Source organism: Microcaecilia unicolor, chromosome 7 (genome assembly GCF_901765095.1).
Source record: "Microcaecilia unicolor chromosome 7, aMicUni1.1, whole genome shotgun sequence".
Lineage (NCBI taxonomy): Eukaryota > Metazoa > Chordata > Amphibia > Gymnophiona > Siphonopidae > Microcaecilia > Microcaecilia unicolor.
The window spans coordinates 200619841-200640345 of record NC_044037.1 but is presented as its reverse complement, the minus strand read 5'-3'; the positions used below and the strand labels follow the sequence as shown (position 1 = coordinate 200640345).

Below are 20505 nucleotides of genomic sequence, written 5' to 3'. Positions count from 1 at the left end.
ATTCCAAAATGGTCACCATTTGTACTGAAAATGTGTGACCATTAAATCCACAGCTGTATTGGGAAACCTGGACACTGGAATTTATACCTGCTCCAAGGTACATTTAAGTGCCCACTGTGGGGGCAGCTGTAAATCCTAATGTTTCACAGCCCTGATATGCCAGCCACCCCCACCCCCTCCCAATCAGGTCTCTACCTTGATGTCTGCTTCCACAACCACCCCAAAATCACCCAAGCCCCCCTCCACCAGTCAAAACATCTCTTACCAGCACTTGATGCCACCTGTGAAGAAACACCCTCCTAGCGTCCGATGCCCCTTGTCAGCCAAGACACCATTCTGAGAGCACCCCACGCCACCCACCAGCCAAAACACCCCCTACTAGCACCTGATGTCCCCCATCAGCCAAGACACTCCCTTACCAGCACCTAATGCCCTCAGCCAGGCAAGACACTCCCCTACCAGCACTTGACACCACCGGCCAGCCAAGATACTTCCCGACCAATTCCTGATGCTCCCCACCAGCCAAAACATACTCCTGCCAATACCAACACCCCTGCCAGCCACGTCACCCCCTCCAACATCCAATTTCCCCTGCTAGTTAAAATACCTTCTTCCTACCAGCACCCAATACCTCTTGCCAGCCAAGCACTTCCTGTCAGTACCTGATACTCCCACCAGCCAAGATACCCCCCTGCCAGAACACAATGACCACTCCAACCAAAATATCCCACCCTGCCAGCACCCGATGCTCACTGTCAAATGAAAACATACACCCTCCGACCAATTTTCAGGGTTTTTTTTTGTTTTTAGTGTATGAATGTTAAAACTTTCTAATGTGTATAAATGTATTGTAAACATGCAAATTCATAGATTTATCTACATACAACTGAGTCTGTGTGCACTAAACATTTTAAGGCACCTAAACAAACGTAGGGCCCTATTTACAAAGGCATGCTAGCATTTTTTTACCACACGCTAACCATGTAGATGCCCATAATATTCCTATGGGTATCTACAAGGTTAACGTGTGCTATGCTAAAAACGCTAGTATGCCTTTGTAAACAGGGCCCTAAATGTGTGCTAATGAATACACAGTCCTACCAACCTTTTACCTAGGACCTTATAAATATAAATGTCTTCCTACCTTATAGTAAGATGCCAATTCAAGATTCTGGAGAAAATTATATACATGGAATTATCATCAAACTCATTAATTGTTACAGTATTAAAGTGCCGCAAGAATCGAGGTGTAATTGGGTTTCGCCCACCACCTAAAGAGTAGAAAATAGACAGCATATAATGTGAAGGAGTCTGCAACATGCTCTGTAATTCTAGTCAAATGTCATAAACATAATACATTTCAAAATTAAAACAAAATTCAAATAATCAAAAGTACTTCATGTGCTCTAGGTTTGTAAAATTAAACAATGCAACAATAAAGATACAGTAATAAATTTATTTAGTCCATTACACACTAATGGTCAAGAGTATTGTTCTCACTTTCTATATGTTTCAGAGGTGAAAGCTCTATTTAGATATTTTTACCTCAAAACAGCTCTCTTTTTGTTTAAAATTTTTAATTGATAATTCTTTTGGCTCTCAGGGAACTACATAAGGGAATAATCTTTCATTGAATTTAAGATTAAATTTATCTTATTTTTCTATACTGTAATCTACGATTGTTGTAAATGTCTGTCTATTGTTTGTTATCGGCCTAGAATATATTGATAATAATAAACAACTCAAGTAACTATCTAAATGTATATCAAAGCTTTATTCAATGTATAATCATCTTTATAAACATTCTACTACTACCTACGTTCCTGTACCCGCTCCGCCGAACGCCTCTGGCGCTTGCTGATTTCTTACACTTTAAGTTCATGCTGACCTCCTTCCAATCTGCTCTTTTACGTGCCAAACAGGATTATTATATCCAACTGACCAACTCTCTTGGCTCTAACCCTCGACTTCTCTTCACCACATTGAACTCTCTCCTCAAGGTGCCCCCTCCCCCAACTCCCCCTTCATTATCTCCTCAGACCCTTGCTGAATTCTTTCACAACAAGGTCCAAAAGATAAACCTTGAATTCTCTACCTCGGCACCTCTCCCTCCACTAGTCCGTTCCCCTCTCTCTCTCCTTCCCCTCATTCCTTTTCCTCCTTTCCTGAAGTTACTATAGAGGAAACTACACTTCTCCTTTCTTCCTCAAAATGTACCACCTGTTCCTCTGATCCCATTCCCACCCACCTTCTTAAGGCCATCTCACCTGCTCTTTTATCTGTCACATTCTCAACCTCTCACTTTCCACTGCAACTGTCCCTACTGCCTTTAAACATGCTGTGGTCACACCTCTCCTTAAGAAGCCTTCACTCGACCCTACTTGTCCCTCTAATTACCGACCCATCTCCCTCCTCCCTTTTCTCTCCAAATTACGTGAGCGTGCTGTTCATCACCGCTGCCTTGATTTTCTCTCCTCACATGCTATTCTTGACCCACTACAATCTGGTTTTCGCCCTCTCCACTCAACCGAAACTGCGCTTACTAAAGTCTCCAATGACCTATTACTGGCTAAATCCAGAGGTCTCTAGTCCACCCTCATTCTTCTTGATCTTTCCGCTGCTTTTGACACTGTCGATCACAGCATACTCCTCGATACCCTGTCCTCACTTGGATTCCAGGGCTCTGTCCTTTCCTGGTTCTCTACCTACCTCTCACTCCGCACCTTCAGTGTTCACTCTGGTGGATCCTCTTCTACTTCTATCCCTCTGCCTGTCAGTGTACCTCAGGGTTCTGTTCTTGGTCCCCTCCTCTTTTCTATCTACACTTCTTCCCTTGGTTCATTAATCTCATCCCATGGCTTTTCCTACCATCTCTATGCTGATGACTTCCAAATCTACCTTTCTACCCCTGATATCTCACCTTGCATCCAAACCAAAGTTTCAGCGTGCTTGTCTGACATTGCTGTCTAGATGTAAACATGACCAAAACCGAGCTTCTCATTTTTCCCCCCCAAACCCACTTCCCCACTCCCCCCGTTTTCTATTTCTGTTGATGGCTCTCTCATTCTCCCTGTCTCCTCAGCTCGAAACCTTGGGGTCATCTTTGACTCTTCTCTCTCCTGCTCTGCTCTGCTCATATCCAGCAGATCGCCAAGACCTGTCGTTTCTTTTTTTACAACATCCATAAAATCCGCCCCTTTCTTTCAGAGCACTCTACCAAAACCCTCATCCACACCCTTGTCACCTCTCGTTTAGACTACTGCAATCTGCTTCTTGCTGGCCTCCCACTTAGTCACCTCTCCCCTCTCCAATCGGTTCAAAACTCTGCTGCCCATCTCGTCTTCTGCCAGGGTCGCTTTACCCATACTACCCCTCTCCTCAAGTCGCTTCACTGGCTCCCTATCTGTTTTTGCATCCTGTTCAAACTTCTTCTACTAACCTATAAATGTACTCACTCTGCTGCTCCCCAGTATCTCTCCACACTCGTCCTTCCCTAAACCCCTTCCCGTGCACTCCGCTCCATGGATAAATCCTTCTTATCTGTTCCCTTCTCCACTACTGCCAACTCCAGACTTTGCGCCTTCTGTCTCGCTGCACCCTACGCCTGGAATAAACTTCCTGAGCCCCTACGTCTTGCCCCATCCTTGGCCACCTTTAAATCTAGACTGAAAGCCCACCTCTTTAACATTGCTTTTGATTCGTAACCACTTGTAACCACTCGCCTCCACCTACCCTCCTCTCCTCCTTCCTGTACACATTAATTGATTTGATTTGCTTACTTTATTTTTTGTCTATTAGATTGTAAGCTCTTTGAGCAGGGACTATCTTTCTTCTATGTTTGTGCAGCGCTGCATAAGCCTTGTAGCGCTATAGAAATGCTAAATAGTAGTAGTAGTAGTACTAGTAAATCATTTATTCCATAACACATTCATATCACCTATCTAAAATCTTCTGCTCCTACACACCGCAAATCCTTGATGTGATCAGATAACATTAAATACTTGTTAATTCCTGGCTTAATGAACCACATGTCACAACCATAAATCTTATTTCATAAAGCAATATCCATTACAGATCTTATATATCTTGTTCATAACTAACGTTGTTCCATCATTAACCTTACTGCAGTCTATTAATCCAGATTAAAATCGACTTCGTTGTTCCATACGATACTCCTGGGAATTTAACAGTGGATGTCTCCTTCATTAGTCTATATGTCAATCCTATGATCTGTAGTGTGAAGACTTCATTACAAATTGTGGGGTCCTTGTACTAAGCCGCTATAAAAAGTGGCCTGTGGCAATGTGGGCGTGTGTTTTGGGCATGCACTGGGCCATTTTTTACAGTGGTTGGGGAAAAGGACTTTTTAAAAATAAACCAGGAAATGGGCATGCACTGAAATTAAAATTAGTGTGCGCCTATTTACAGCCTGAGCTCTTACTGCCATCCATTGACTTTGTGGTAAGGGCTCACGCACTACCCACTTAGTAACAATGCAGCACACACCAAATGCTGATTACCACTGGGAACACCCCCAGCGGTAGAAAATAGAAAATGATTTTCTTTCGTGGGATTCGGCGTGTGCCAAGCTCAGAATTACTGCCAGGCACACGTGCTAGCCCAGCAGTAGTGCCGATTTGGCGCATGCTACCCATGCATTAGCCCTCCTGCACCTTAGTAAAAGGGCCCCTGTATGCATTCCATCTGTTGCACATATCGTTTGATCAACTCTATTAACTTCAAAGAATTTTATCAAAATACCAGCTGCTCCTTCTCCCTGATTTTCTTCATGCATTATCCAAGAATTTCTCCTTCTGTTAAAACCTGACACAGTTCTGTGTTTCACTATACAAGGGTCATCAGGGGTTTAACTGAAACAATATAGTGATATGGAATGGAATTGATAAATCATATTTCTAACACCCTACCAAAATTCTCCTCAATATTTTGATAAAAATAATATCTTAAACAAATCTTTTCTCTTTTTACGGTCACAAATCCAAAACCTAACAAGAGCAATGGTGCCGGTGTAACTGAAACGCTGGTGCATGTGCACTACTTATTCTCTTCCATTTTGATTGGTAGAGCACTGTCACGCCTGTCATCATCCTGGTCACTCAACTTCTGCATTCAGTCCCAATGGGGCAACAGTATTCCAATCACATATTAACTTTTGTTCCAAACATAGCATTCTTTTTAATACATCTCCTCCTCTATTATAATCAAACTGCATTAATACCACAAATCTTAATTTTCATATTTCATGTGGGATAGAAATCCAATGATTTAATAACAGTGCATCCATCTTGCTTAACCTGATGTTACTTAAATGTTGGGCCAATCTGTGTTTCATTTTCCTAGTGGTTTGGCCAATGTACCATAAACCACACGGACATCGTATGCCATATATTGCATAACAAGAGTTATAATCTTGCACAATAAATACACCCTGTGCATTTACTGTGTCCTCCTTCTTGATCCCACTTTATCTGTTTCCTGTTAATGGATAATTTCTCTCCCAAATTTTGTCCCCCTGTAAATGCAAATCTAGGAACATCTTTAAATCCTGCATGTACAGATAACATTGGCCAATGTTTATAAATAATCTTGCTAACTTTATCTGCTGCTGTTACATATGGCAACATGTAAGTTAATTATTATCCCTTCACATATGTGGTTTATTAAATAACCAAGTCCTATGTGTATTAATGCTCTGTGTATTATTTTTGGTGGATATCTTCTTTGCTTAAATCAATCTTTCATTTCCTGTACCTGACTTATAAAGTCATCACGTAGTGTATAAAATCTCTTAATATGTAAAATTTGTCCTGCTGGAATACTATTTTTTAATATAGTTGGATGGTGACTTCAATAATGGAGTAAACTGTTCCTATCCATACTTTTTCAACAAGCTTTAGTACTAAAATGTCCCTGACTAAATCTAATATCAATATCCAAAAACTGAATGCCTTGTCCTCTTATATGATAAGTGTATTTGATGTTATCATCACACCTGTTTAAATATTGTATAAAATCTTTTAGACGTTTGTCATCACCCCCAATACCAAAAAAACATCAGCAATATATCATTTCCATTGTACAATATATGGTTTGTATTGACTTCTGTACACACATTTCTCTTCATAATCCGCCATATGTAGGCAAGTGACCGTTGGGGCCACAGTAGCCCCCATGGCCACCCCCTTAATCTGAAAAAATATTTCTGTTCAAACCTAAAATAATTTTTGGTAATCACTATTGCTGCCATTTTACACCAGAAGTCAACTTGCTGTCGTGAAACATTCCTCTCAATCAAATGGACATAAATCATTGATAGAACCAATCTTTGAGGTATATTGGTGTAGAGGGCATTCATGTCCAGGGTTACCAGTATAATGGATTGATTAAGAGGAATTTCCATTTGATCCAATTGCTGTAACAGATGTGTTAAATCTCTAATAAAGGATGTAATTTTCTGTAAGCTGGACATAGATGAAAATATAAATACCGAGGGGTCCTTTTACAAAGGCGCACTAGCGTTTTTAGTGTATGCTAACGATTGGTGCACGCTAAATGCTTCAGATGCCCATAGAAATATATGGGCATCTTTAACATTTAGTGCATGATTATTTTTAGCACATGCTAAAAACGCTAGTGCATCTTTGTAAAAGGACCCCTGAGACAGAGGTTCAAACAAAGAACCTCTTCTATTAACAATCGGTCTCCCAGGAGGTTTCTGGATATCCTCATGTACTTTTGGCACAAACCTTATATTAGGGAATATTGGATATTGTCTATATAAATATTTATATTCTTTACTTGATACTGTCCCCTCAAAATTAGCCATAAACAAAAAAATCTGTATTAATCGCTGAGAAGGTGTTTAGGAAGTTAACTTCTCCAATTTAGATTATTTCCTATCTTTTTATTCTTTTGTCTCTTGGATCTAATTTCCTGTCTTGTGGACAACATTTTGTATTTAAGTTTCCTCATTATTAATATTGTTATTCATTTTTTCATATTATTTTTATTTATATCCTAGTATTATGGAGATTATGGGTATAGTTTTTTTTGTTGTTGTTGAAAATAAAAATACAACAGAAAGGATAATTGCCACACTTATTATAAAGTACCTGGTGGTCCCATAGCACACATGATCTGAATGTCCACAAGTTTAATCATGGAGCAGTCTTTCAAATCATACCAATTCCAGTGGTCTAACCACTGACGAAGTAATTCCACTGGAGGCTGAGCACCATAGACCTCTCGAGCTGGCATATTCACATCATCAACGAATACTACCTGCAACATTAAAACATTTATGTGCATTCTAACACAGTATTTGTAGTTCCTTTATGCAATATTTTGGTTCAGATTCTTAAAAGTACAAAGCAATAAATTCTATCTGACTGATATTCAAAAGCGCTAGCAGCTGCCAGTGCTGTAATGCCAACACAGTCAATTCAAAGTGAATGGGCTGTGTCGGCATTGCCACGCAGCAGTTGTAAACGGGGCTTTGTAAAAAGGAGAGTACATATGCTTCCTTTCTACTTTCATTTTTTTACTTCATACTTCCTCCTGCTTCTGTGACTTAGGGACTATGAAGCTTTGTAAGTCTAAGTGCTTTGAAAATACACCTCTTAGTCTAATTTCCAATTGTAAAGTTTATTGTAGAAAACCCCTAATCTACTTTTCATTTTTGTATTAAATTGAACTCACATTGTGCATTCCCATTTTTATTTTAGTTTTCAATAGTTACAAAATAATCCAGTTACCGTTCTCTTTCCAAGAGGTGGACCAAAAACCCCCTTTCTCCTTTTATCCAGTTTTGACATGATAATATTCTGAGTTTGAGCCGCTGTAGTCTGTGCTGAGAAGTTAATCAGCAGAGGTTTGTAAGTTTCTTTGTCCAAATTATTTAAAAGAAAATCCTACAAAGAAGCATACAGGAAGATTGATGACAACTGTGATCAATAAATAATTTATGCAAACATTATCTGAACTAGCATTTTACCATATTCCCCTGGATCCTATATAGTTTGACTAAAGTTGCGTGTGCAAATCCAGTCGTATTCTGGATTTAACTGATTAAAGAGCCAATCAGCGCTGATAAATGCCAATTAACAAGCAATTATTGACACTAATTGGCATTAATTAGAATTTACATACACAACTGTCTACGTGTATTCTGTAAAGTAATGCCCATACATTCTAAGGCACCTAGTTGTAAAAGGGGTGTGGCCAAGGGCATAGAATGGGCGGGTCATGGGCATTTCTATAAATTATGCATGTTGTTATAGAATACACCCACTATGTGCCTAATTTAGGCATAGGCATTTACACTTTTTACTTGGCATAACTGCCCGTGACTAAATTTAGTCACGTGGATGGGTGCTAGCGTATTCTATAAACTGCGCCTAAATTTAGGCATGATTTATAGACTAAGCTTAGGTGTAGTTTTTTTCGCTGTCGATTTTTTTTGGTGTGATAAATGGAATCTAGTCCATTAATGCACAGGTATATGCCATTATAAGAGCAAGAAAGAACCTTATACTCTCACTATGCACATGCCTTCTACTTAATCTTGTTGCTTTGCTTGTGACAGTTCAACCCCTGAAGACGCGTTCAGTGAAGCACAGTGGCTGTGCTGGGTTTGACGCCAGTCTTCACAGTCTGTGACCAAAACAGGAGCTAAACAGAAGCAATGGCTAATTCAAGTGGAGCTGTGATTTTCAGAGGTCTGCTCGATGGCCGGCAGTTGTGTTAACTACGGAGATATTCATGGACATGCATATTGATTCATATATTACTTCTAAATGCTAAGACTGCAACGATAGGACTTGAAAAGGAGAGTGGATTTTCCACATGAACAAATGACACTCTGGTGAATGAAAGTGAATTCTTAGCAGGAACAACGTATTTGAGAAAACTTTCAGTATTATAGTTATTTCATTATTCAGGTCAGAGAGAGCATAGAGCCATTTTTAAAATGGTATAATGTATGTACAATTTTAAGATAGTTGTGTGATTTGGTATGAATTTGAGTGATGATGGTGTGAGTGAGTAATGTAGTGAGGGGAGGCATTTTCTTTGTTATGGGTTATTAAAGTTTTATGTAAAGATGTTGTATTTCAATAAAGAGTTATAAGGGAATAAGATGGTAGTTACTTTAGAGCAGTATGAATATTAATTAGAGATATCTTGAAAACTTGGCCTCTTTGCAGTACTCAAGGCCTGAACACCTGTATCCCTGGCCTCTTTTTTTCCATGGGTTTACTCAGAATCAGTACCTTTTTTCCAAGCACAGCTTAGTTTTTATTATATAGGCACTTACAATAATGTACACACTTTTCCCAGTTCCAGTTGGACCCACAAATATGGAAGGTTTCTGATGTGTTGTCAGCAGTTTCATTAATGAAGAATATCGAACTGTATCAAGAGTTGGTACAATGATTTCATTGAACATCATGTCATTGGCAATGGAAGGAGCTGACTTTAGGACTTCTGTCCACAATTCCCATCTTCCTGCATCCTGTATTAAAACCAAGAGGTAGTAAAACATTTCTAATTAAAGCATTTTAACTTACAAACTATATACATCTATGGCAGACTTAAATATGAACCTCAAACTTTCTGTGGTTACAATCCCATTACTGCAACTACAAAAAAAACCTGTAATCCTCAGAGATCTACCTTCTACCCATGCTGCTGCTCCTGTCCCTCCTACAGCATCGCAAGAGATGCTACTGTCATCCCCCTGCTTTTGGTAGATCCCGCACAGGCCTAATTATAGTGCAAGGTCATTGGGAGGCACAGGCCGATGAGACATTCCCCCCCTCCCCCCATATTGTGGCCCAAATGTGGATGTCACGATACACCATTTGGGAGGCCCTACTCTAAGTCCTATGCTGTTCTCCATGTCCATGTCACTCTTCAAAAGAAGAAGTTAGGCTAGAGCAGTGGTTTTCAACCTTTAAATAATCAGGACATACCTGACAGACATTTCTTGCATGCATGACACACTGCATATATGACCCTCATGGACACTTGGCCTGATATAGTATGGCAATTCTTATGAATTAAATGTAAACATACTCTGCATCCACAAAATCCTTATCTCTGCTTTCCCCACCCCAACAATAGATATGGATCAAAGCTAGCCCATTTTTTCTATGGAAGTTACCATAGATAGTAACATAGTAAGTGAAGGCAGATATAGACCTGAATGGTCCATCCAGTCTGCCCAACAGTCACATTCATTATCAATTCAAGATTCAAATCAACAATAAACATGATATTATATACTTGATCATGGTCTTTCTTTGATGCTTCTGGGACACAGACCATAGAAGTCCACCTGCCTCTGTCCTTATGTTCCAGCTACTGGAGTTGCCATCAAAGTCCACTCCAGCCTATCCAAATCTGTCTTGTCAGTTGCGGGACAAAAACCATAAAAGTCTGCCCAGCACTGTCCTCACGTTCCAAACCACTGGAGGTTCCATCGAAGCTCTCTCCAGCCCATCCTAAACCAGATTGCCATATGCGGGACTCAGACTGTACAAGCCAGCCCAGTACCAGCCTTAATTGATGCAGCCAGATTTGCCATCTAAGTACCACTTGACATGCAAACACATATACAACCCTTTAAGTTTTGTTTTTTATAGCATTCATTTTCTAACTAGAGATCCTCTGTGTTGATCCCATGCCTTTTTGAATTCTGCCACAGTCTTTTTTCCCACCACCTCCATCGGAAGGTTATTCCAGGCATCCGCCATCCTCTGTGAAAAAGAATTTTCTGACATTACTCCTAAGTCTACCACCCTGCAACCTCAATTCATATCCTCTAGTTTTACCACTTTCCCTTCTCTGGAAAATATTTGTTTCTATATTAATACCTTTCAAGTATTTAAACATCTGTATCATATCTCCCCGTCCCTCCTCTCCTCTAGGGTATACATATTCAGGTCTTCCAGTCTCTTCTCATATGTCCTTTGGCGCAAACCCCATATCATTCTTGTCGCCCTCCTCTGGACTGCTTCAAGTGTTCTTACATGTTTAGGAAGATACAGCTTCCAAAACTGAACACAATACTCCAGGTGGGGCCTCACCAATGACTTGTACAGGGGCTTCAACACCTCCTTTCTTCTACTGGTTACACCTCTCTCTATACAGCCTAGCATCCTTCTGGCTACAGCCACCGCCTTGTCACACTGTTTCATCGCCTTCAGATCCTCTGATACTATCACCCCAAGATCCCTCTCCCTGTCTGTGCATATCAGCCTCTCACTGCCTAGCACATATGTCCCTATTGGATTTCTACTCCCTAAGTGCATCACTTTGCACCTCTTAGCATTGAATTTTAATTGCCAAACAGACCAGTTTTTTAACTTCTGCAGATCCATTTTCATGTTATCCACTCCCTCCAGAGTGTCCACTCTGTTACAAATCTTGGTATCATCCGCAAATATGCAACGTCGCTGACAAATATATTGAACAGAATCGGCCCCAGCACTGATCCTTGAGGCACTCCACTACTCACATTTTCTTCCTCCGAGTGAATTCCATTAACCACCACCCTCTGGAGTCTGTCTGTCAACCAGTTCCTAATCCAGTTCACTACTTTGGGTCCTAACTTCAGCCTGTGAAGTTTATTCAAGAGCCTCCTGTGAGGAACCGTGTCAAAAGCTTTGCTGAAAACTAAGTTGATTACATCTAGCTTACGTTCTCGATCCAATTCCCTGGTCACCCAGTCAAAGAATTCAACCAGATTCATTTGGCATGATTTACCTTTGGTTAAACCTATTGTCTTGGATCTTGCAACCTATTGGATTCCAGGAAATTCAGTATACTTTCCTTTAGCATCGCTTCCATTACTTTTCCAATAACTGAAGTGAGGCTTACTGGCCTGTAATTTCCAGCTTCTTCTCTGCACCACTTTTGTGAAGAGGGACCACATCCGCTCTTCTCCAATCCCAAGGAACCTCCCCCGTCTCCAAGAATTTATTAAACAAATCTTTAAGAGGACCCTCCAGAACCTCTCTGAGCTCCCTCAATATCCTGGGATGGATCCCGTCCAGTCCCATGGCTTTGTCCACCTTCAATTTTTCAAGTTGTTCATAAACACTTTTTTCCATGAACGATGCTATAGCCCTCTATTCTCATATGAATCCTTGCCAGTCAATCGTGGTCCTTCTCCAGGATTTTCTTCCAAAACACAGAAGTATTTGTTTAGCAACATACATACATAAAATTCTCTCATCTGAGTGTAATAGCAATGTAAATTTCTCTACTATCAGACACTTAGAGGCTTATTTTCAAAGCACTTTGGGAGGCTAAGTTCCATATGTTTCTATGGAACTTTGGGAGGCTAAGTGCTTTGAAAATAAGCCTCATAGTCTACCATACAACAGTAGAACTAATTCCTATAATTGAAACAAAACAAGAACCCTACCTAACAAAAAAGGAAGTCTTACAAATATTTCATGAGGCACAAGAACAACAATACAAAAGAACAAGAAACTATACAGAAACTATACAGAAACTACATGCAAACAGAATACCACACCTCAGTCACATGTAAAACACAGACAAACCCTCACCAAGTACAGAACAAGGGAACACAAATTAGAATTAGAACTATAAAGATGAAAATTGATCTGGGAATCCCAAGAAGTCAAACAAGCTTTGGAACAAGGGGGTATTGAATGAAGGTGAAAGAGGACAGACTCAGAAGAAACCTGAGGAAATATTTATTCATGTAAATGGTGGTGAATTCATGGAATGGCCTCCTGGTGAAAGTGGTGGAGATGAAAACAGTGACAAGGAGAGTAGAAGGCATAGATGGGCATACTGGATAGGCCATATGGTCTTTATCTGCCTACATTTTTCTATATTTCTATGTTTCCATAGGAGAAATGAAAACAGAAAGGCATTTCCTCGTCTACTAAACAAAATACAAAGACATCTGTGTTGCAGATTTCCTACAGCTAACATATTCCACCTAATAAATTAAAAACAAAACTTTTTTTTCTTAACCTTTGTTGTCTGGGTATTTTATTTTTCATCGGATGGGTAGCATTAAATTGGCTAAAAGGCTTCCTAGCATCTTGATCATACCAAGTAAAAATAGGCGCCACTACATCCCTCCCTGGAAAGCAGCAAATGGAGTACCACAAGACTCACCACTATCCCCATTATTATTCAACATAATGATGGCACCTCTTGCCAACACACTAGCAAAAAATGGATATAATCCATTCATCTATGCAGATAATGTTCTAATTTACATCCTATTTGAAAAAGATCTATCTGATATCAAGTCCAAAATCCATTCAAGGATACAGATCATGGAATCATGGGAATCTGCCTTCAAACTCAACAAGGACAAAACCCAATGCCTTGTTCTCACATCACCTCACTGCAAGGACACCATACCATCACTACATCTAGACGGAATGAAGTTACCAATAGCAGATCACCTAAAATTCCTAGGAATCATCCTGGATCATGAACTGAGCCACAAAAAACTAACAGCGAAAGTCACGAAATGCATGTTGCACATGATGTGGAAACTAAAACGGATAAAAAATTCTTTTCCCCCAACTACCGTCCGCATGCTAGTCCACTCCATGGTACTGACCCACATGGACTACTGCAATGGAGTATACACAGGATGCAAAGACTAAACCCTCAAAAAACTACAAATGCCCAGAAAACTGCTGCAAAACTCATTTACGGCAAACCCTCATTTGTCGTGGCTCACCCACTGATGAAAGAACTCCATTGGCTCATAGCCAATGTACCCTAGATCACAAAATAATATACGGACTGGCACCCGACTACATGACAGATCTAATTGACCCCCACATGTAACTTGTTTTTGAAATCTCGCAACGATTTGACTCTTCACCCCCCCCCCCCCCCCTGAGTGTCAAGGCATCAGATACAAAACCACACACGCCACAAACTTTACCTACTAGGCATACAACTCTGGAACTCACTCCCAACCCAAATGGAAATCCACCCCTCTAACACCACAACAAAACTCCCCCAGATCCTAAGAGAACAACTTGCTAAACTCCATAATGACACATCCCAACAGCTAAAGGTTATCATCATCTATTCTCACACAGATTCTGAACTCTTAAACAGTTTGACACATATCTGCTCTTCTAATATCTCATATTTGTATCTGCTTTCTTGCTGTAAGCCACATTGAAACAATTTGATTATTGTATAATGTGGGATATAAATGACTGAATAAATAAAATAAATAATTAAAAGCATGTTGGTCCCAGTTTCTCTTTTCTGCTTTCCTATATGTCAACTGCTCTCTTTCCAGTAGGAGCTGTCTATTTATATTTTTCTCTATTTTCCTTCGATACATCTGTCTTTTTAACATATTTTCTCTCTCTCTTTTCCGACTGTCCACTCAGATTTCACTCCCTCACTCTTCACTCCACCTATATTTCACTTACCTATCAACTTTCCAACTCCTCCTATCACTCTCTAGCTCTCCCTGGCCTCCTATTCCCTTTCACCCACTCCCCATTACTACCCTCTACTCTCTGTACTCACCATCCTCCTCTCAACTCATTTCCTTGTGCTCTCCCATATACTTCCACCATGCCAAAAATCTCCCTTCCCTCCCCATTCCCATACTCTTGTAGCCCAGCATCTCCGCACTCATTCTTCACCTACACTTGTAGCCCAGCATCTCTCTGTCCATCTCTCCTCTACCTGTATGGTCCAGCATGTCCCTGTTCCATCTCTTTTCCCCTGCATCCCTAAGGACCAGTAATTTCATGACCCCTCTCCCTTTCCCTTCACCCCTATGTCCAGAAACTTTCTGCCCCCACTCCCTTCTCCTCAATCCCCATGGTCCAGCAACTCTGTCCCCTCTCTCTCCCCTTCCTCCTTATGGTCCAGCAGCTTTTTGCACCCACCTCCTGCCCCCCCCCCCCCAAAAGAGCACAACTTCAATGTTCAGCAAAGCAGCTCAGAGGGGAGAGCAGTCATAGGAAACCCAGCCTAGCTGCAGGAGCTGCAGCTATACAAATCCTGATGTTATACTCCTTCCTGGGTTGTGCACTGGAAGTAAAAGGCTGCTAAGTGTGGTTTACAACCTACACAACCCAGGAAGGAGCATGGCATCAGAGTTCGTGTAGCAGCATCTCCTGTGGGTCCAGCTTCTCTCTCCCTCTCGTCCCTCCATCCTCCACAATTCAGGATTTCTCTCTTACTTACCTTCACCCTCTCTCTCTCTTTCCCTCCTTCCATGGTCTGTCTGCTCCCCCTTTCCCCAGCCCCCTCCCCACAATCTGGCATTTCACCCCTCTCTCCTGTTCCATTCCTCCCTACAGGTCCGACATCTCTACTGTACCTCTCTTCCTGCAGGTTCAGCTCCTTTTCCTCCTTATGTCCCTCCATTCGCCCAACTCCCCCTTCGCTCAACGTCCCCAGATATGGATCCAATGCCAGACCACACCTCTCCCTCATCTTCTCTGAGCCCCACCCCCTTCCATCAACTTCCCTGTTCTTCCCTTAGCACCCCGACATCTTCATCCTCTGCCCTGAGCCCGCCTCCCACAAATACAGCATCTTCCTCTCTTCTGTCCTCAGCCCCCTCCCCCCACAACTCCAGCACCTCTCCCTTTTCTGACCTCAGTCATCCCCCTGTGACTCTTCTATCTCTCCCTCTTCTACCCTCAGCTCCCCCTGTAATTCCGGCACCTCTCCCTTTTCTGCTTTCAGCCCCCCCATGAATCCAGCACCTCTGTCTTCTGCCATCAGCCCCCACCACCACCACCATCAAACCTCATGTCTTTGCAAGCAGTGACAACCAAAGCAAACTGCCCTGCTGAACTGCAGCCTTTATGTCACATTCCACCCTCATGTAAACAGGAAGTTGCCTCAGAGGGGCAGGACACAGCAGAGGAAAGGCCCCTGGTCAGTCTGGACAGATTGCTGCTGCTGCTGCTGCTGCTGGAGGTGTGAGATTTGACAACAGGGAGAGTGGGCTGGTGAAGGACAAAGGAGAGGTGCTGGAGTCATGGGGAGAGGACTGGTGGAGGACAAGGGACAAACTCTTGATCCATGGAGGGGTAGGCAAGGGAAAGAAAGGAAACAGAGAGAGATCATGCTGCAAAAAAAGCCTCTGCTTTGTCAGCCCAACGACACACCTCCTGAATGCTCACAACACACTAGTGTGTCACAACATACTAGCTGAGAACCACTGGAACAGAGGAATAACTCTAATGTCCATTTCTATAAAAAAAAAAAACTAGGATTCACAGGATAAATCTTCAGAGCAGATGAGCTAGTTTTTTGTTATCTGATATGTATAAAATGGTTATCTGATTATAATTAGGGAAAAAGGGGTTATAGGCAATCTATCTTAATGGAGGGTTGTAGTGGTAGTGCTGGCTTGGCATGCGGCAATTTGGCCTTACCGCTAAGATCCCGGGGGTCCCAGCAGTAGTTCCAACTGCCGCCATGTGCCAATTCCGGTGCTAGAATTTTTTTTTAAATTTTTTAAAATTTTCTAGAACATAGGGTGTGCCCAGCGGTAATCAGACAGTGCTGCGCAATGCCAGGTTATCACCGGGATACCGCCGGAACCCCTACTACTTTCTAAATAAGAGGCGATAAGGGATCCCTCAGGAAACAGTGGCACGGCAAGTGTTTAAAGTACCACATGGCCATTTCTATATCTTTTTTAAAAGACTTTTACCGATGGTGGTAAAAGGGGGCTTAGACACATGGCAAACTCACATGCCAATGCCACCACAGGGCCCCTTTTACTGCCATTTGATCAAAGGGACCCAAAGAAATTTACTAGAAAATGAATAAAATTTCAAAAAATAGAGGTATGCAAAATACCGCATAAATATGCTCAAAGTACTCCAGCATGTCCATATTTTGATTATATCTTTACTTCTTTAAATCATCCACACACTGAAGTTTGTTGATCTCTGCAGTAAATTTTGATAATTCTTTTAGATACACTGATATGTTAACTAAAATAAGCTAAAGAGTAATACTAGTTAAGGTCCTGTGTTTTAGACTGCATGTAAACCTTACCTGTTTAACAAACCAATAATCATAAACAGTCTCTTCTTCTGGAAATGGGATAGTGAGAGGCTTTTCAGGTGCATCCAAAAGGTCTAGAATTTTAAACTGTGTCCTGGTCTCCTCACTGAGTGGTCCAGCAACGATTTCTCGTAAAAGTTTGTCAAATTTTAGGCGATCATCTTCTTTGCAACTAGCACCAACAGACCAAGTAATGGAAAATAAGAAAATACCCTGTAATAGAAAAAAGAAAATAATATGAAAGGTTGACCATTCAAATGAACATAATGCTGTTGTCAGAAATAGTCATAGTGCTCTTTTTACAAATCTGTGCTACCGATTAGCAGCTCTCTATTCTCATGGGCTTCTTTGTATTCAGCGTGTCGCTAATCAGTAGTACAGCTTTGTAAATGGAGCCCATAGAAAGTTATCAAATTTATGAAAGAACTTTAATTGCAAGGATGCCACTGCAGCCATTTTTAATCATAATTTCATTGGTCATAACTGGTAGAATCACTAATGGCACTTTTTACTACTCTCTGAAGGCTTTTCAAATAAAATTCCAAAAATTAAATGTTTTACTATTACAGCTACATTTGTTAGATTTTTTTCCATCATAATGGGGCATTCAAGTAGTTTCTAAAGCATTTTCTTTTAAAATATTAGAATATGAATCTTGTGGAAAAACATGCTACAGGGATGTTTCCACCAAAAAAGTAAAAGCTTGAGGTATTTCTTTGAATCAAAACAATTCTTAGCTCAAATTCTGGAGGAAAAAGTAAGAAGAAATTGTAATTAAGACATCCAGGTCAGGACATATCAAGTTCCACTAGAATTTTAGAACAGGATTTGCCAATATAGAGTTTATTATAAAACATATGGAGAAATAGATGTTTATGCACCAGTTAGGTATGCAACAAGGGCATTCATTCCAGAAACATAAAATATCTAACAGGTCAAAACAGGCACTTAAATATTTATAGTATGAAAAAGAAACATTAGCATTTATGTACCAGAAAGTAAACATTAATGTTAACAATTTTAGATGGCTAGTTATAAAGATGTGGTAAAAGTTGGACTTTTACCACATCCTGATTTACCAGGGGAAACAAACTTGTGATCTCTCAGTACCGCAGGTTGATGACTACCATGTAAAATGAATAACGCTGCTTGTGAGCCATTTCACAAGCTGTGTTATTCCATCATCCTGGGGCATTGGGCTGCCACGCTGCTGTTTAAATTTTAGACGTTTTTTCCCCCTATAATGAGTGTTTATGCCTCCCACAGTCAGCATATAAATGTCCATTTCGCCAGTATTTTAGAACAGTCTCTAGGTCAGCAGATTATGTGAAGCTTGAGATATCCTGAACTGGGCATCTCAGTTCCTATGTTCTTTCTAAAATAGGGCTGCAAACCTCTCATGATCCAAAGAGTGTCTATTGAGTTTTTAAGATACAGAAAATATAGTTCAATATCCAATGATATGATAAAAGAGGCTGTGGGATTTATATAGCATTTTTTCACAGAAATATAATGGGGGAGCCCTTGAGTAATGCTGTAGCAGCACAAGGCAAGATTGTATCTCAAACAGGAGTTTATGGCACTATAAATTTGAGTTTTAAATGAGGAAAAAAATAACCTAATCGACACTGATTTCTGTTTCAAAGTACAAGGACGTGTACAGTTGAAATAATTCTCAAAGGTCGCTTCACAGCACGTTCCTGCCCCCTGCGGAGCTGATCTTTTGATAGAGTGCAAATGTTCTGCAGAGTTACTAAAGAAACGGTCCCAAAGTTTATCTTTAAAAAAGACAGAAAACCTCCACACTGTTATGAAAAGAAAGACTGCTAGTTTCCCAAGGCAGAAACTTACAGACAGGTAAGATAGCACCACTCGATATGCTAAAGGTCAATGCTACTTACTTCCAGCCAAGAACAAATATCACGGCCATTCATGTTCTTCATTTTAGTTTCATCAGCAAACTCATCCATCATGCAGTCCATAAGATTCATAAGTGACCGAACTAAGTTTGTATCTGAAGTAGGAGATAATTCCTAAAACATAAAATGAAAATATAACAGAAACTAGACTAAGTTACATTTACTTTGGAACTTTCATGATGGTGTTCTATGAATGGTTTTTAACTGATGGAAGAACACTTCTGTGCTTATGCTTCAGCATTAGTAGCATAAGGATTTTTTTTTAACTAATACTGGGTATAGCATGCAAGACTATGGAAAAAATAAAAAGTTAATATTCAGGTGCAGGGATCAGTGGATTTTTTTAAGCACCAGCCACCAGGCTAACATCCAGATACTCATCTCCATTATCCGGATAGTGGCTGGTGCTAAATATTCATGTAGGGTAGGTGACTTGTCGGGAGAGAGGCAATATTGAGCCTACTAATCCAGGCAGCTAACTGGATAAATCAAGATTAGCAAATATAAACATAAGGTAACAACAGCCTTTTTGCTGTCCTAACTGTGTGCAGATAGTTATCCAGTTAGCTCAATGAATATCACCAATAACAAGATAACTTCTGGTTCCTCCCTTGTTCTGCCCCTGCACTATCTCGGCACTGTCCAGCTAGTGCCAAGATGGTCTGTAAGGACAGTGCTACTGAATATCCACCTGGAAAGTAATCCTACAAAGGAGCTCCTATTTTTAGGTGTCAGGAATGTGCCCATTTGGAGCCTATTATATAAAGAAAAATAAAAGCCTACTGTTCTTTATAGAATGCTAGTGAAACAAGTCATACACATGCCTATAATTTAGGCACGGGCCCTTTCACAAGCCATAGAGCTGGTGTAAGTGCTCCAGCCAAACCCAACCCCTAGGAACACTCACCTGCAAAGTACACACCAATGCATCTAGACTTGTAAAATAGCCATTTAAACATGCATGTGTCTTGAACACAGCATTTATGGATGTCTTTGATGGGAATAATCGAACGGCGCCGGCGAAATATATGGCCGGCGATGTATTTTGGCAGCGCCGCAAACAGCTGGCCGAACCGTATTTTCGAAAAAGATGACCAGCCATCTTTTATTTCGATAATATGGTTCCGGCCAGCCAAATGCATTGGATTTGGCCGGGGTTTGAGATGGCCGGCTTCGTTTTTTTAGCGATAATGGAAAGTTATGTCGGCCATCTCAAACCCCGGCCAAATTCAAGGCATTTGGCTGTGGGAGGAGCCAGCATTTTTAGTGCACTGGCCCCCCTGACATGCCAGGACACCAACCGGGCTCCCTAGGGGTCACTGCGGTGGACTTCAGAAAAGCTCCCAAGTGCATAGCTCCCTTACTTTGGGAGCTGAGCCCCCCCCCCCCCCAAAAAAAAAAAACCCACTACCCACAAATGTACTGCACCCATTAAAACTGCTCCAGAGACCTGCATACAGCCTCTAGGACTTATTGCTGCTGTATAACTTTGGCA

At 41.0% G+C, this 20505-nt stretch overlaps 1 protein-coding gene across 1 annotated transcript in view; it reads right to left on the bottom strand.

Moving 5' to 3' along the window:
• The window catches only part of DNAH7 (dynein axonemal heavy chain 7), a 525690-nt gene that overhangs the window by 176219 nt on the left and 328966 nt on the right, over window positions 1–20505 (bottom strand). The window contains 6 exon segments of the mRNA XM_030210108.1: window positions 1145–1271; window positions 7134–7302; window positions 7776–7931; window positions 9335–9532; window positions 17083–17304; window positions 18993–19124. Of these exon segments, the coding sequence (XP_030065968.1) occupies window positions 1145–1271; window positions 7134–7302; window positions 7776–7931; window positions 9335–9532; window positions 17083–17304; window positions 18993–19124 (1004 nt within the window).